The sequence below is a fragment of the Gavia stellata genome, chromosome 11 (genome assembly GCF_030936135.1).
Source record: "Gavia stellata isolate bGavSte3 chromosome 11, bGavSte3.hap2, whole genome shotgun sequence".
NCBI lineage: Eukaryota > Metazoa > Chordata > Aves > Gaviiformes > Gaviidae > Gavia > Gavia stellata.
In genome coordinates this window covers 10784768-10802960 of record NC_082604.1, presented here as the reverse complement: position 1 = coordinate 10802960, position 18193 = coordinate 10784768, and the positions used below count along the sequence as shown (strand labels likewise).

The 18193-nt window shown below is 40.7% G+C and overlaps 1 protein-coding gene across 1 annotated transcript in view; it reads left to right on the top strand.

The window, feature by feature from the left end:
* The window catches only part of DOCK10 (dedicator of cytokinesis 10), a 136121-nt gene that overhangs the window by 39931 nt on the left and 77997 nt on the right, over positions 1-18193 (top strand). The window contains exons 3-7 of the mRNA XM_059822685.1: positions 1925-2014; positions 10667-10749; positions 15483-15555; positions 15873-16007; positions 16272-16406. Of these exons, the coding sequence (XP_059678668.1) occupies positions 1925-2014; positions 10667-10749; positions 15483-15555; positions 15873-16007; positions 16272-16406 (516 nt within the window). The remainder of the gene's footprint in view (positions 1-1924; positions 2015-10666; positions 10750-15482; positions 15556-15872; positions 16008-16271; positions 16407-18193) is intronic.

The window sequence follows — 18193 nt, the reverse complement described above, 5'->3', positions numbered from 1 at the left end:
GGCAGGACCGTGTGCGTGCTTTGTGGCTGCTGCTGCTGGCCGTGGGGCCTCAGCCCAGGGAAGAACTCTGTATGATGGACCTCAGGGGCACCCGTGGGTTTTCAGCTGTGCTCAGGGATTGCGTCTTCTCAGAACCACTTAAAAAAAAGGGACTTAAAATGTCACGTATGTGTGAAGTAAAAGTAATGAAGCGTGTTCCAGAGATTGTGGGTACTGCTGGGAAGTCCCTAAGCAACCAAGGATTCAGACATCTTCACTATTACTAAATGTGAAGAATTTAAAATTCATACTTCTCCATCTGCTGCCTCTTTTACTCATAGACTAAATGATTGTGTAAATCTCCACTGCATGCAGGCTTTGGTAATACAGCTGGGTAGACCCCAGGAACCTGCATTTAGGAAACTACGCTTAGTTTGTCAGAACAACAGGGTTTTTTTCACTTTGTGGTGTCTACGAGGCACCGTCGTTATTTGCGGGAGCCAAAGTGTTTTACTCACGTTGTATCCTGAGCTAGCCAGATGAAACACAAAAAGTTTGGGGAATCCCCTGATGTTTGTGTCTGCCTGTGTGATACATGCCTTTCTTTCATAATTACTCATATGGGAAGTGATGGGGGGGAATCAGTGTGGTCTGTGTAAGCTGTAAGGAAAAATGCAGTCAGTAAAATCCAGGGAATTGTCACATAGAGTTTGGGTGCTTCAATTTGTAGAGAAAAAACATCACTTTTTAGTCTGAGACTGGGGATGGGGAGGACATCCTCCAAGGGCACCATAGATACTGCAGGTTGCTTCGTGGTATTAGTAAGTAGCAGTTCTTCGTACTAAGCCAGTCGTATGCCATAGGCCTTCCTCCGGAAATGATGTGCCTTTCTGTAATGGAAGAGAAAGTGAGCTTGGGAGATCAGATTCGTCTTGGTTTCAGTCCTTCGTTGTCTTGAGTGGTGGAGTTACTCCATTGTAACTGAGAGCATAATCTCGTCTGCTGGCGTTTGGTTTTGTTTGTTTTCCCCTCTTATGGTAGAGAAAATGAGTGGGCCAGATCTGTGGATTAATTCAAAATACCCCAAAGCTTCCTCTCGTGTGACTTTTGCAAAGTGGCTGCCTTGCCTGACCTCAGCATGGAGGCCCTGGGTCACACAGAGGAGCACTGCTGGTGGCCCTGGCCTCTCGTTGGCCTGGTGGGAACTAAGGAAAGCTTGGCTCCTTGTGGAGACCTTCTGGAGATCCACTTTTCTGTGTGGTTTCCTGCTGTGGGGCCTGACAAGCCAGCTCAGTCAGGAGCTGCTTTCAAAAAAATGGCGTAATTTGTGCAGCGTCTGTTGAGTCTGAAAGGAGGTTGCAGGAAGCGTCAGGAGTCCCATGTCAGTCCTGCTCTGCTGGCTGCACCCGCGGATGGAAATGCCCCACTGAGAAGCTGTTGCCTCGTTCCACATCGAGCTGTCCTGTGGCCATCCTTTTGCAGCTTATTGGGAGGACTCTCTGCTCCTCTCTTCTCCTTCCAAAAGGGTCAAAGCTTTTAATGCTGTTTCCACGTTCCTTGCTGAAAAGGCATGAAGTGCAGACGGGAAGTGGAGGAAGCAAGTAACGCTGTTGGATTTGGCGTGTATTTCTGGGAGAGAATGTAAGGAAGACTTGATGACTTTTTTTTATCAGAAACCTCAGAGACTGAAGCAAGTTTGCTTGGAACAACTTTGTTCCCAGAAATCTATTTGAACATTGCTCTTGCTTGTAATTAATGCTTTAGCTGATAGTGTTGAATAGCATGTGTGGGCAGGAGCTGGGTTGTAGTTGTTGGTATGCATGTGTATTGGCTGCATGACAAATTGGAAAATGCAAGCCATAATAATAAGGTTCTTAACCTCTTCATGAGACAAAACTGCTGTTCTGTCACTCTGACTAATTTGCTTTTTTTTGTTTATTGTCAGACAGACACAATTTCACTGGAAATCAGGACGCTGTATCCTTCTGTACCTGAAGATGCAGAACAAAAAGCAGAAAACTTATTTGTTAAAGAGGTAAATATCTAGTGTGTGTATCCTTTAGTGTTAAAAAACCCCAAGGGTTTAGGGGAGGCTTGCTATGATTATAATGAACATCTTTTTTCTTTTAATATTGTTCGGGTGATTTGAATCAGGTTTGAATTTTGGAGGCCAGGAGGAGGGGGAGGGTTAACAGCATATCTGCAGGTGTCTATTCTGAGATGTTTGTATCTAGAAAAATTGCAAATGTGCTGAATCAGCCTCTCATTCTACTGTTTTCCAGCTGCATTCCCTGTCACTACTAGTCCACTGATATTGATGTTGGTATTTTTACATGAGTGCTAATCATTGGTGATCTGAATGGGCTTTGCACTACGAAAATATCGATATCTTTCCAAAAAAGATAACTATTTGACACTGGTTTAGACTGTTAAGAGTTATTTCAAGGTATGTATCTTATTCGTAGATGTATATTATAGCTATCTGAGGAGTTAGTTGCACTGTGAAGGATGCATAGGGGTTTATATTTATTGTCAGTATTTAGAGTCTGTTCTACCTTCATAGTAGAAAGCTGAGCAAAGTTCTTCCATGGCAGTTAGAGCCCCACCAGGAGTGATTAATTGCTCTACCTTTAAAAAAAGCTGTAGTTGTATTGTTTCCATACCTGATCTCAGATTGTAGGAGATGATTGCTCTTCCTACTACCTCAGGGATATTTCAGGTTGTCACTGGTTTTATCACTTTGAAGGACATTGGAGGTGCTGGCTGCACCAGTGTTCAAAGGAATTTACGTTAGATGGCTCCCTGAACCTTCCCCATCTTTCACTAGAGATGTGAAGTATAGCTCATCATTTGCATTAACAAAACAGATTTATGAACCCAAATTTTCAGCCAGCTTCTATAAGGGATTTCATTCCAAGCAGTTATAATTAGACCAAAATGTGTGTGTTCTCTGCCTTTTTTTCGCAGATTGGGATTTTTCACACCTGGCTTCCTGGTTTGAATGAGTATGGGCTATTTCATACGCACTCTAAGTGCAAGATAATTTGTGGAGCAAAAGTCAGTTGCAGACAAACACAGGGATTAGAAAAAATAAAATCCGAGATTAGGCAGAAATGTAACTGTTGAATTGTATGCAACATGACATTTTACAGGCTGGCCCTGTTTCCTCCAGCAGGTCTAGAAAGAGCAATAACAACTTACTGCCAGCTCAAATTGCCTGAACTTTTGCCATCTTTCTTAATCTGACAGTAAGGTTAAAAGATAGCATAGCTTGTGGAATTACCTGCCTTCCCAGAAGCCTCGCTGCCTTTTCAGCACTTTGGGGTCTGCTTTTTATTTTAAGGTTCCACAAGTTGCAAGGCCAGCACTGTGCTCATGGCTTTACAGAGAAAGTGGTGGGTCTAAAAATGGAACATAGTACACAGTGTCTGGGAATCATTACAGCTGAGTACTCCAAGGGGATGTTAATGACAACCTGGTAAAATACATATTGAGCACATCTATTAGCTTTGTCTGCAATACCAGTGAGCCAAGGGGAGGGGGAGAGAGGAGCAAAGCAGTGGAAAAAAACAGTACTACAGAAGTAAGCCTGTGCATGGAATAGTAGAGGGATAAGACCCTCTTTTAAAGTAGTAATGCATATGTTCCACTTTGCCACAAAGCCAAAAGCTATATATAAAATAAATTAAGCTCCAGGAAGAGGATGGTTTCTAGTCCAAAATTAAGTAAAACTGAGCATGGGGTGCTGTGAAGATCTGCAGTTGTAGTCCACTGCAGCAATTGCACAAGTCTGTGCTGACCCAGCCAGCAGTCTGTTGTGTTCCAGGCTGGTGTTCAGCACTTCTGGATGGATGTGCAAGAGTGGAGTTTGTGACCTTCACTTCTTTTTTGGAGCTGTGAAAAAGCCAAGACTTTACTCAGTGAAGGAGTCTTCTCTTTCTTCAAATATACTATGATATCATCAACAGTGAAGGCATCCATCTTGTACATACTTGGCTATCTGTTGGTCAACTGGTCTTCTTAGAACCCAGCCTTAAATGTCTAATTCAGGATTGGACTGTTGGGGAAGGTATACAAAGGCAATGTACAGCTTCATCTCACTGAAGCCATTTTGGTGTTCCCTATAAGTGGTAACAGCTAGCTCTGACCATTGTGTATGTTGCACTGTCTCAGTAGTTTAGCAAGTTGCGACACGAAGACATGGAGCAAGTTAGTTAACTACAAATGAAGGGTCCACTGTCATATGGTGCAGTGTGAGGACATGGTACTGGAACTATTTCAAGAGGTCAGATCTATGATCTCCTGTCTCATCCTTCTGGACATTTGGTGGTGTTCAGATGGCCTTGTCTGTAAGCTACTGCTCGGTCATTTAAAAGGGTTGTCAGAAGTCTGTAATAATGCCTTAAAACCCCTGTCTGTCTCTTCCTGGGCATTTACTTCGTACTGGTGACAGTAGGAAGGCTTTACTTCCACCTCTAGCTCTTTCATTGCTAGACTCCTTCAAGGATCAGGTTTTTTTCCCCAGTCCTTATCAAAATCCATACATATGAGAGCTTGGGGATTTGATCAGAATGCCTTTGTTCAAGTGATGATAAACAGTACTTGCAGGCACACCAGGATGACTTGATTGCCTGTGCAATATTGATTTATGGATGCAAAAGAGCTGACAAGCCAGATGAAGAAAGATGAGGCTGATGTTGCTGAGGAAAGCTTTCAGTATGGATAGCATTTGATGCTGTAGTGGAAGGTTTGTGCATCTAGTTGTCTAATTCAGTTCTCTTTAATACTGCTTTTACATTCCTCAGTAACAAAAAACTTTCACTGTTGGTGATGTTCAGATGTTATGGTAATGGGTGAGGCAGAAGAATTTACTTTAAGTAAGTTGTCTAACCGTCTCCTTTCTGCTGAAACTGTAAAATGAAAGTTTAAAAAAAAAAATTAAGGTGACTTGAATAAATAAATATTTGTTTGATAACTAGATATTTTCTGGAGGATGCGAGGAGAATAAATATTTTACATCTTATGATTGATTAATATCTGAGTCCCTTTATTAATTTATACCTAATTATTAGGTATATTCTAGAGGTAATACTTTGTGAATCGATCATTCCTATACCTTTAGTTGTCTTAGGATATTTTCCATGTGAATTTTTCCACCTTAGCTTTTCTTAGGCAGGAGGAGCTTGAGTAACTAAATTAGGTTCCAAGAAAAGTTTCCAGAAATTTTTAAAGCCAGAATAAAATTGTCTTCAGTGTTTATTTTTCCTAAGTATTCCTGACTTCCTTGAATTCTGTACTGTACCATGCTGTTTCCTCCCAAATTCTGAATTTTCTCACTCCTCACAGAGTCTGTTGCATGTAGTTATGCCAGTCAGCATTGTCCTTGTGGTCCATAATTTTGGCCAAAAGAAATGTTCACTCCACAAGAAACAAAATAATATTCTTCCTTTTAGACAGTGAAATCATTCCTAATATCACCTTTCCCAACTCTGTATTTCTGAATATGCAGATCAAATGCCAATCCTTGGGATTTTTCCCACATTTCATTTGGAAACGTATAAGGGGATAGTGCAGTTTGCAATTCAAAGTTAGCTTAAGTTCTTCAAACTAAATATATCTAATTGCAACGTATTTAATGCCATCTTGGTTTGCATCAAGTCAGTGTTTTCAGAAAGCGTGCGTGCATATACAGACACATGCATACTATTTGTGTGTGTGTTTCTATATGAATGAAATTTTAGGTGTATGTGAAAAAAAAAAAAATCCAGAAAGTAAATAAATATTAGCTCTCGGCTGTCCTTTCTTACATGAGTTTAAGCCAGAAGATTCCTCCAAAGGTGATAGGTGCTACTTGGATATGTTTTTGGGAAGCATGTTTGCGGAGGGGCTGGCCCCAGGGATGAGGAGGGGTAAAGGAGGACAGAGCAGCTTGCTGCAGAAGCTTCCCTAGGTTATGCAGTGTAATTGTGGAAAATAAGCCCAGAGAGGCCTGTGAGAAGCTGTCTCATCCCTCCCAGGTAGACAAGGTACCTCCTGACCCATCCTTTTTGCTTCAGGAGTCTGATCCAGCAGTGGTGGCTGCTACGGGAAGGGCTCCTTTGGTGACTTGCTGGGCCTTGGATCAGCTCACAAGTGCCATCACTGGTGGTCCCATCCATATTCTAGCAAAGGTGGTGGAGTTCACATTGCATTCTTAAAATCCTGTTGTTACTATCATTCTGCTGTGCACTTCTGACTGGTCGCTGAGGCAGTTTGCCCACTGTCGTGCAGATGGGCTGATTTGGGGCTTGTTAGTATTTTCAAAGGGCCAACTTGCATAGGTTCAAGTCAGGCCTGTCTCCTTCAGAAATCTGCTGGCACTCTTGAGCTGTGTTTGAGCGTGCTTGTAGCTTTAAAAGTCATTGTAGAGCCAATTGCTTCTTTCAAATCACAGACATCTAGACAGTTGTCATCCTGGCAACCTGTTGGAAAAAGCCTGGGAACAGAGGCCAGTTATTAATGGCATATGTGACCTGATTGTGTCCTGCTTGTGACATCTGGAATCTGCCAGTGCATCAAGTAAGGGAGTCTGAGGTAAAGCCAGAACGGAGTATACTAACAGCACTCTGCATATGCAGCGTTACTTAAACCTGTTTAGTGACTCTATATTTGATGTCAAACTGTGGTGTTTTAACTTACGGAAATTACTTTTAAAGACAATGATAATAAAGAAACAAGCTTGTTGGGGAAAGCTGTTGAGACTGAGCTTTCCTGCACCCCAGTGTTGGCTCCTTTTCATTTGTGGGTGTAATTGTAGTCCTCATACTTCATCCCTAGAGCAGTAGGGACCATGCTGGCTGAAAAGCGCTACATCAAAATGAAATAACAGTGTAAGAATATTGAAATCTTATTTGATGGATGATGTAGTTCATTTTGTCTGCTATAGCACAGTATTCATGTGGACGCCTCTTAACTTCCCTGTGTAGATTTTCTAGACACAAAAGTTGGAGTTGTCACTTGTAGTAAGTTTTTAGACCCCTCGCCATTCATCTGGGGGATTTTTTATTTCAGATTTTGCAGGTTGTATCTACAGGATCTGTAAGTAATTATTAAATGTGAGTTTTATTAATCGTAATGTTAAAAGAGCCACAGCCTTCTTTATAAATACTGAAAGTAGTTGTGTGTGTCCATACAGTTGATTTCTGAGGCTTTTTTATTTACAGGTTGATCTGCATTGCTCTTACATATTCCAAAGTCAAATTAAAATGGAAACTCTTGTTGATAAATGTCACAAAGAAAGTTTTGTTATTGCTCATCACAGTCTAGATTTCCCAAACTTCAAAATCTCAGCGCTTTCAGTACTTTAAAGAACTGTAGAGTCAGGACAATGACATGTGTTATTAAAAGACGGTGGGTGTTTTGATAGCACAAGAGGTAAATACTTTTTTTAAACTGTTTAATACTTTAAAAATAATAGTGTGTTTTAATGTTTTGGTTTGTTACGCTGCTGTGTCATTGGACATTATTAATAATAATGTGTGAATTGTGTTAATTTGGAAACAGCTTCGAGAACCCCAAAATGAAGGTCCAGGTTGCTCGCAGCTAGTCATGACACTGCCGTGCTTGTCACGGGCGTAAGGGAGCAGGGGTAGGCCTGGGGTGGAGGGCTGAATTTCAAGCCAGGGTGATCACACCACCTTCCACCTTCCCAAATCCCTGCACGCTGCCTTTGGTTGTTGCAGCAGAGGTCAAAGGAGGGAGAAGTGGTTGAGAAGGCTTTACAAGCAGTGCCATGCATGTTCCCAGTCACAGGCCAGAGCACAGATCCATCTCTGCAGCTTCCCCTTTAGCGCTGTGGCCACATCCAGCTCTGGAAGGTCTTTGCTTTCTGTTTCCAAGCTCTTGCATGGGCTTGCCCTTCCCTCTTCAACATCTCTTGCTTTCCACCTCCGAAACAGCCACTCTTCAAGGGTGAGTGAGGTGGCAGGATTGCTCTGTGCGTGCACTTTCTCTGCAAAAAGCACAGTTGCTCCACGAATGACTTACCATATGTGCATCTCTAAGATCACATACCTAACGCTGCCTTAGAATATAAGCAGGGGATTTGCTTTCAAATGTTTCAAGGTATTTGCTTCATTTGTGTTTCTCTCACTTCCCATTCGCTTTTCTTTTTTTTTTTTCTCCAAAAGGTTCATTTGTACTGCAGGGTAAATCTTTAAGTGCCTCTTTCACTGTGGTAGCCATCATGCTGTCATCACCAGAACTAGAGCTAAGAAGTTACAGGTGGAAAACGCTTGCAGGATTGTTTGTCTCTCTAAGGAAAAATTAAGCCAGCTGGGCAATAAGAAAAAAAGACAAGACATAACCTGAATTTAATAGGGCCCTTGGGAATGGGCTGTGCAGCTGCCTGGTGAACAATGCAGTAGGAAAGTTCATGCAAACGTGTGCCAACCCTCCCACATCCCAAAGCTTCCATTTCTCCATCTATATTTTTCCTCCCCCACAGTCTGCTTGAGCTCAACAGCCCCTGCACTGGTGCTTCCACTCTTTGCCAGGAGCAGTAGGATCCAGCTCTGGCCTCTTCATGAAATCTCTGCTTCTAGAAAGGTTTTGCTTGCTCCTCAAATCAGGTTCGCAGGTATTTTTCTTCATTGCTAAAACTCAATTTCCAATAATAATTTCTGATTTAAAAAAATAAAATCATTAGAAGTCAGTACAGTCAGCAGAAGTATTTGATTTTTAGTTGGGATATTCTGAAGAGAAAATGCTATAACTTTTTGTTTTTAAACTAGATCTATTTTACAATGGAGAGCTGCAACAAGCTAGTTCAAGAACAGCGTTAGCTGTTGCACTGAATTGGCTTGTCTTTTGTGAATTTACTGAATGATACTTGAATGTGCTGCTTGTCCCCTTTGATTTTTATTTTGATTAGCTTTTTCTCGGAGGAGCACAATAAACCTTTATAGTTATAAACTTAAATACTGTGGCCTGTTCTATATGTTATTCACAGCTGGTTTTTTTGAACACATCAGCCTATAATGTTTGCAATAAAAGCCTGCGTTGAGAATTCTCTGTGGGCTTTAATTGCATCTGTTAAGTAGAATACTTGGTAATGAAAGTACCACAGGGAAAAAGTGGTCCTTTTTGTAGAAGGTTCAGTTGGTTTACGTTTGCCAAGTAGAAAGCGAGTGAAGTGTGAATTGGAGGGTCTGTGCTCGTCCTCACAATGTTCAGTGAATGAGCTTTTCATTGACTCATGTAGAACAGAGTATATGTTGCTTCTGTAAGAGTATTCTTGTAGCCCAGGTGACTATCAAATAGTTTGAACTAAAAATTAGATCACACAAATACGAGAGTGACCAAGTCACTTTTATGAAGATTCACAAAACAGAAAGGTGGTTTTTTGGTTATTTTTTTTTCTCTATTCAAAGGCAAAGTGTAAACAACGCTGGAGTGGTATAGGAACATGGTTGTCAGGGGTAGGCTTTGGACCTGACGCTGCAAGGTGCAGAGTAAGTCAGTTATAATGCTATAGCATTATGTTCATTTTTAGAGAATATGTGATTATTTTATATTGTCTAATGGTCACACTTTATTCTGCATCCTGTAAGATAATGAGGGTTTATGTCAGACCAGAAAGTAGATGCTAGATCCACATGAAACGTGTTTACTGCAGACTGCCTTTGGTTGTGCTGAACTGCTCAGTTCAGTGTCAGGGTGGGAACTGCCTATAAATGTGCATCCACTTCCTTGCCGCCTTTTCCATACTCTAAACCAAATGAAGCTGTCACAGAAGATGGTGACCACACCCAAGATGACTTCCGAAATTAATTTGTGGCTACATACTCTGCATGTTTTACACAAGATTTAAAAACGAATAAAAGGAGAAGGGCAAATACGTTTACAATCAAAGGCTTAGGTAATGGAACAGGATGCAAACAAAAAGTGTATAATTGATGTCCATGGAGGAAGTCAGGCCTAAACTAGGCAGTGTCTTTTGAGACAGTAGCGATATAATTTAATGATGCTTCCTACAGAGTAGATGAGATTCAGTAAAGCATGATAAATTGCTATCAGCCCCCTCCTCCATCTTGTATGATTCAGTGCATTTGATTTTAAAGGGAAATTGTGCTTCAAAATGTGGAAACATATGAGACTGACTTTACTCTAAGAACTGTGCACCCAGCTATAAAAGAGAAGAATATGTTCTCTAGCACAGGGGACTGGAACATCTTTCTTATGAGGAAAGGCTGAGGGACCTGGTCTTTTTAGTCTGGAGAAGAGAAGACTGAGGGGGGGATCTTATTAATGCTCATAAATACTGAAGGGGTGGGTGCCAGGAGGCTGGGGCCAGTCTTTTTTCAGTGGTGCCCAGTGACAGGACGAGAGGTAACGGGCACAAACCTGGTCATAGGAAGCTCCATCTAAACATGAGGAGGAACGTCTTTACTTTGAGGGTGGTAGAGCACTGGAACAAGCTGCCCAGAGAGGCTGTGGAGTCTCCTTCTCTGGAGATATTCAAAACTCACCTGGACGCATTCCTGCGCAACCTGCATCTGCTCTGGTGGGGGGGTTGGACTAGATGATCTCCAGGAGGTCCCTTCCAACCCCTGTGATTCAGTGACTCCCTCGGATCTTTTTTCATTCTCTAGCTTTCTTGAGTCTAAATAGTTGTAGTAATTCTATTGTTTGTGTTTTTTCTCTTTAGGCTTGTAAATACTACAGTTCCCAGTGGCATGTTGTGAACTACAAATATGAACAGTATTCAGAAGACTTTCGACACTTACCACAGTAAGATCCAGCATAAGTTCTTTTTTTATTTTTTTTCCTATTAGGCTTGTGTCATTTTGCTGAGCTTTGTCCATATTTGCACTTTCCTTTGTCTTATATGCTCTGCTTGTTTTACCATATTTATAGTGACTTGCATTTTTAAAAAGGGGAAGAAAAGGTCCTTTAGCAAAAGTTCAAGACTCTGCAGAATTCACTAGTATCAACAAACTCTGTTAGTGCTGATTCAAATCCTTAGAAGCGTATTTGCGTATTCAAAGCACAGTTGATACAGGAAAGCTGGCTTTCTGTTTTCCTTAATAATGCATAAATGTCACTCACCTTTAACTGGGATTAATTCTCCTTGTAGTTATCCTGTGTAACAGAGGAGTAGGATTTCACTTAGTGCTTTATAGCTGTACCGTACAGAATAACTGGGTGCAGTGTGTACAGCACGCGCTGGTGCAGCACTGGTGATGCAAGGCTGCAGAAATCTGCAGGTGTCTGGGTAAGCGGGCATCCCTTCTGTGCTTGGGGACAGTACATTAAAATCAGTGTAAAGGTGCTGGGAGGAGAAGGAACAAGTTTCTTGACTTGGGTGGAAGGAAGTTAAGAATTTGGTGCTTATTCCTTCATGCCTGAGTTTCTGCCCATATGCCTGTTTCTGGCAGGTTTGTATCCTGTGCCTTGAGGACTGTTTTAAGGAGTAGTTAATGAAATCACTGAATGCCCAAAAGAGCTGTGTTACCACCTCCTTTCCTGGAGTTCGAGGCATTAAAATCATGACACTGGATGAAAAAGGTTGTTATGTACACATAACACAGGAATGGGTGCTCCAGGCTTGGGTTGGTGGAAACTAGTACTAACTAAACATATTGTTGCAAGAATCGATAAACTGATTCTTATGGTCCTTGTGTTCAGAGGGTTTTGTGCTGCAAGCCTTCCCTCAGCTCTCTATTCTTTCAGTGAATATGGTAGTACAAAAAGCCGTTAAGAGCAGTTTTGCTAATGAGACATTATAAACATACCTTTTCTTAAGTACCCAGTGTACTGATTGTTTTAGAAAATTAATGCATTTGGTGTTCAAGAAAAATGTTTGCAGCACAGCAGTTTTCCATTTAACCTTAAGCATCTTCACTCATAAAATATGCATTTGGCAGATGTGGTTGCATTACTCTGCACAAACATACATTTTAACTGATTACATACATCCTCTTCTGTGAAGGTTATTTTAATATGGTGCTTAATATGATTTGCTTTCATGAGTTCATGCTCCAGGGATGTTACGGTGTCTCACATCTTACTTTTTGCCCCCTTGCATAAAGGATTGTAACAAAACAAGAGGTCTTGTCTTGTATCAGAACATAGCACTGAGGATGCAGCACTGATTGATGTTTCAGAAGCAAAGTTATAGGAGGAGTGTATGTATTTTGTTTGCTGAAAGCTGTCATGGCTTTTCAGCTTAACATACCTTAAACAGAGCTGGTTTGGAGTCCACCTCATTTCATACCATTTCCAGCCTCTTCAGCACCAAGGGACCTTGATTTGTACATGCATGTTACGAAGGTCAGTGTTTTGGACTAAATCTCCTCATGAAAAATAAAGTGGCTTGATAGGTCCTTGTCATAGTATTGCATCTCACTGGTGATAGCTCTGGATGCCCAGTTTCCACAGTTTTTTGTTTCATTTGTGCAAAACTGCTCTCGCACTATCAGAAATCTGAGCATATTGTTTTCTCAATTCCTTTATAGGAAATCATTGTGTCGGGGAGGATTGGATGAGTGTTAAGCATTTAGCTTTGCATCATGAGAAAGGAACATCACTTACAATACCAGATCTAACTGTGACTAAAGTATTTCCATTCACTGAGGGTATGCTGAATCTTCCCGTGGGCTTTCCCATTCAGGAAAACACAAATTGGGACTGAGCAGCCTTCAGCAACGCTGGAGGACTTCATACTTATTTGTACGTGAGGCCATGCTGTGGTGTTTCATACAGTCATACAACATGTCGAGTAATGGCTGCATGGTGTAGCAGATTTTTATCAGATTTTGAAGTTATTCTTTCTAAATACCTGCTCCTTTCTGATTGGGAAGCAGCTGCAATGTGATGCCAACCACCTGGGGCAGGCAGTGAGGACTTGGTGTGTCCATGCTGCAATTCCATTAAAGTAGTGCTGTGGCACTGGGGAAGAGCTCAACAGCATCTGCACAACAACATGACCAAAATGTTTAGCAGTTGCTTTAGTTTTTCTCTGACCGTGTTCCTCGTTTGAGGTTTTTCTCAGGTCTTTCTACCCCTTAAATTCCTCTCTGTGAGCTCTCACTACCTCTTTTTACACCACTTTTTATGCTTTGTGCTGGTGTTCTTGCTTCTTGAGCAAGTGGGAGGGTGGAGAAAGAACAGGGTTGCTTAGTGTGTGCTGTGGTGACAGTGTGACTGGGAACAGAAACAGGCATCAGCAAAGTTTTTGCTGTCGTTTATAGAAAACCTGTAACATTTGGTAGGTATTTCCGGTCTGGTCCCTTGGAATTCTGCATCTTCATATGGGTCTGAAGAGGCAGTAGGCAGAGAAAAAGAGGGTATACCGAACAGGATCACGTCCTTACCATGCTTTATCTGCCTGCCCTAGAATGATGAGGAGCATGCCCAAAAGGATTCCCATCCAAGGAAGGGAAAAAGTTCTATGGAGAATGTCACAGAGGTCTGAGTGGATGAGTGTTTCGTGGGTGGTCAGTGAGATCTGACACCTGAAGTAGTAGTGGTCTATCCTTTTCTATCTCTTTTATAGCTCCGCTGAGAGGACAGAAGGATTTCCTTCTTTCTAAGAAACTTCTTATTATACCCAGGCTTGTGGAAGGGCTGTGGTTTAATGGGACAGGCTTGCTCTCTTGACTGTGGAGCAGCAGAGCAGGACACAGTTGCTGTGTCACATGGTGAGGGGTCGGCACGCCGCTAATCCAGCAGATCTCTGACTCCTCCTTCCCCTCCCCACTAGCATCAAGGGCATTAGGGTTGGGGTTTTATTTTGGGATTTTTTTCAGTAGCTGACTAACTTTTCCTGTTACTGGTACAGATCCTCAAGCAAACGTGTGCAGTGGTGTTACCTGTTCATCTGTGGCCAGACAGCATCAGTCAGTCTGCCTACACATCTCCCCAAGAGCACTGCAGTGCACTTTTAGCTCTGAATAATGAATAAGCCAATAGGGTTTTTGTCTAAAAATGTGAAGGCTTGAATGGTGGTTTTTGTAAAAGGTGGGATTTGGCTTGAGATTTTTGTTACGGGGTTCTTTTGGGTGGGAGGGAGTGTTTGTGTACGAAATTTTAACAGCTGCCCTTGATTGCGTTGGAAAGCATGCAATGGGTTTCCATGAGAAATGTTCTGAATATTAATGATTTTACAAACGTCAAAGATGTCAATAGATTGCAAATGTTCCTTTTATTCAAAATATTAATCAGTTGTTTACATTAAATAAACACCAAAACTGGAACAAGCTAAAACAGAGAATAAAACTCTCCTGTGTTCTATGTGCGCTTGGTTCTCCTGGCTCTGCTGAAATGCTGACTTTGGTTGCGGTGGGGTAGTCATGTCATGACAACACTGACTTTGAAATGGGGAAAGTGAAGATGAGATAGGTACTGCTCATTAATCTTCCTAATCTGTAACTTGTGTATGAATGAATAGAAAATGAAAAGGGTCAAAGTTACTGCTTTTTTTTTTTTTTTATTAGTGACCTTTAGCATTATGTGCTGGTGTGGGCTAAAGTTCACTAAGTTGAAAGAGGAAACTAGCTTAGGAGTGTGTGGTTTCTTAGCTTCTGTTTGGATTTGCTTCCTTGCACTGTAGAGAGTAGTGTTGTTCAGTTCCCATTCTCAGGCTGGGTAGGTGAAAGTAAGTTCTGGAAAAGTCAGTCATCCAGATAAATGATGGCTTTTAGCATGATGCCTTTTGTAGGTTTTCATATGATAACTAAGGATTTCCAATATGAGATTTGTAATCCTCAGGAATTTGAAAACAATGTTGGTATATCTCAGGCCACCAAAAAATCTGGTTTTTTCGCCATTTAAAAATGTCTTTGTGTTTTTATCATGTGTATTTGGCTGTTACTTAAGGTTTAATTCTGCAACGTGCAAAGTATTCTGGGCCTAAGTACAATTACTTATGTGCTTAAAATTAAGCAAGTGCTTAAGTGCTTTCCTTTTTCATACTCAGTTTTGGTATTAAGTCCACAATATGAAGATCTTAAATGGCACCACATCAAAAATACATCTGTGTATATTTAAAAATTACCTTAAGGCTGTGCTCTTCATATTGAATAATAAAAAATATCTTGAAATATTGAAAAAATGTAGAAGCTTTAAGCTGAATGTTCTAATGTTCTTCTTGGTTAGAAAAAGCTATTAAAGTGTTCATTCTCCTTCAGTTGACAGCCTTAAATGGGATATCTCTCTGAAAATTGTTTGGGTTTTGTTGCCTGTTGTGGAAGAGCAGTGAAGGGAACAAGAGGTGGTATTTCATCATTTGTATACAACTGTTGCAACTTCATGGTGTTGAAAAATAAAGATATATGGGTCTTTAGAAAAAAGCGGTGTTTTGAATCTGCAGTGATTTTTAAAGGAGGTAATAGTACACTTACAGCAGTAAGTGTACTGAAGATGCCATGGGGGCTCGGGATGGTTGCATCCCTGAAATAGCAGGTACACGATTATTTAAAAAGAAATAATAAAAATTAAAGACATTTTTCCTCCCCTCCCAGAAATGAATGTAGACCAGAGAAACTGCCATCACATTCCTTTGAAATCGATCATGAAGATGTGGATAAGGATGAAGTATGTATTCTGGTTTTTGGTGGGTTTTTTTCCCCCTGGGGAAGAGTTATTTATTGCTTTAATACCAAATAAAGAATTATAATGGAGGCTTGTTATTTCCTATAAAATATTTCATAGTTTAAATAACTTGGAGTTAGTGGAACAGCTTTGTTTCTTATGTCATCACGTGCACAGCAGGCATGTTAATAACGTCTTATTTTAAAAGGAACAAAAGGATGATTATTTGTTGTCAAGCAGATATTCACACATTACAGTTTTCTTTCGTCCTAGAATTCAAAAAGCAAGTCCATGCAATATTAATCATGTCTTCCATGCAGGATACAACATCCCACTCATCTTCAAAAGGTGGTGGTGGTGGAGGAGGAGGAGGATTAGCAGCAGGAGTTTACAAGTCTGGATGGCTTTATAAAGGGAATTTCAACAGCACTGTAAACAATAGCATTACTGTTCGGGTAAGGGGACAGCATTATTCTTTATTGCATTTGGATTTATATGCCCCCCAGAGGTACACTTGTTTGCCATTGTCATTTAGCTGTTTATTTCTCAGGTTTGATTACATTGCTTTAAATAATAGTAAAGTAAAATTGCAGTTGTCTGCAAAATAGTGCAATTGAAGAGCAGTTAGGAGTTGCCTATTATTTAAACCCTGTGAATAAAGTATAGGTGAAAATAATTTGCAGTACAACAATTGTGGTTGTTTTTTCCCCCCACTTCAGTCATTCAAAAAGCGCTACTTCCAGCTGACACAGTTGTCGGATAACTCATATATTATGAATTTTTACAAAGATGAAAAAATATCAAAGGAGCCAAAGGGATGTATTTTCTTGGATTCTTGTACAGGAGTCGTACAGGTAAGTTCCAATTTATTGTATTGTTTTGTTTGGGTGTCAGATAAATTTAAGAAGGCAAGTAGAAGAACACATACATTAATGGAACAGTGGTCTCATTAGCAGATTCATGAAATGAAAACACCATTAGTTTTGCTCTTTAGATTGATGCAAGTGCTCAGACTGACAGATTACAAAAACCACAGTTGAATTATGCTAGTAGATCATGTATCTGCTCTTTGCCCATGGCACACGAGAAAGAATACCATAAAATGTTTCTTTTCACTGAAATTATTTTCTTAGCTGCCAGATTTTACCTCATGCTTACTAAGAGCATGTTTGCTTGTTGTGCGTTAAAGAGACTCAGGTTACAAAGCATCCACGGTTGGGTAAGTGGTAAATTAATCCTGTATCCTGAGCTTCCTTGAAGATCATCACTTTGAGGTGATAGAGTCTTAATGGCAGTAGGTAGGACAGAGCCTTATTGTTTATTGTGACTTGGAAAAAAAAAATAGCCAGAAGTGTCTGACACCACCTTTTTTATTTGTTCCCCCTAAGATTGAGTGCTTAGGTTTTTTCCCCCTCTTGTTCTGCCTTTCCTTTAATTCTATCCATGTATTTCTCTTTATTCTTTTTTTTTTTCTTTTTTCCATTCTAAACAAGATGTTATCTTCAATAGTATGTTACTGTGGTTGATCTAGCACCATGTGTCACCAAATAACAAAATTCCTTTTAATTTAGCTATACTTTATTCTTTACTACTTAACCAGTAAAGATTTGTAGCAGTGCTAGTGCAGACTGATTTGAGGTTTGCTTTGAAAGAAACCTTTCAGGTAATGCAAGGGAAGACACCTGATAAACACAAGCTTTTGTTGGTTGGGAAGTCTCTTCTTCACCCCTAAACAGGCACTTTGGAGGAAGAAAAATAATCAGTGAGTAATTCACTCTGGGAACAAATATTTGCTGACAGCCCCTTGCAGAACTTCATTCCTGCACCTAAGAAAGCACCCAGCTCTGTAGGGAATGACCATTTCCCCTGTGTAGTTCAAAAGGGTGTTTCTTTTTTCAAACAAGTGTAGGACAGGATGGAGATAAATATGTAGAAGGAAAATGATGCTTGTCCGTGTCAGTCCATTGGCTTGAATGACCCTAACAGGTAGCTTGGAAGTGTGGCAGAAGCCATAGAGGAGGTTCTTACACAGAAATCCTGTTTGGAAATTACTGCTTGCTCCTGCTTGCTGGCAGTGTGTGCTTCTGTTTAAGATGGGCCTCAGCCAAAATTCTAGTAAAGCCCTGAACGTCCCCATAGTGTGGTTTTAGGTACAGATTTTAATGCTATCCCAGAGGGTGCCTGTTATGCTGTGTTGTTTCTGATGACACCTTTTTGACTAACCTCTGACAAAAAAGCTCAAGAAACCTTTGAAATCCTCCTCCTGAACTTTGACAGCTGCATTCTAAATCTACAGTGTTCTTGCAAATTGTCCCAAACTGTTTGAACTGTATGTTCACCTCTCGCCTACCCCCAGACGCTAGTTTTTGTGATTGTTCTTTGATTGACATATAGAATGGGATGCACAAATTTATGAGATGTCTTCACTAGCAAGAAGCGAGAGTCTTAGCCAAGGGGCTGATAGGGCAAGTATCATCAGCTATCAAAGTCTGTGGTGAACTTAGAATCATAGGGCTGAAAAATAAAACCTGGCTCAGAGTTGCCATAAACAGGGAGACCGTAGAATTTGGAGAAAGAGTTGGGTAAAACTGGAGATTTAGAGGAAAACTGTGATGTGAAATGAGTTTTAATACCACTATAA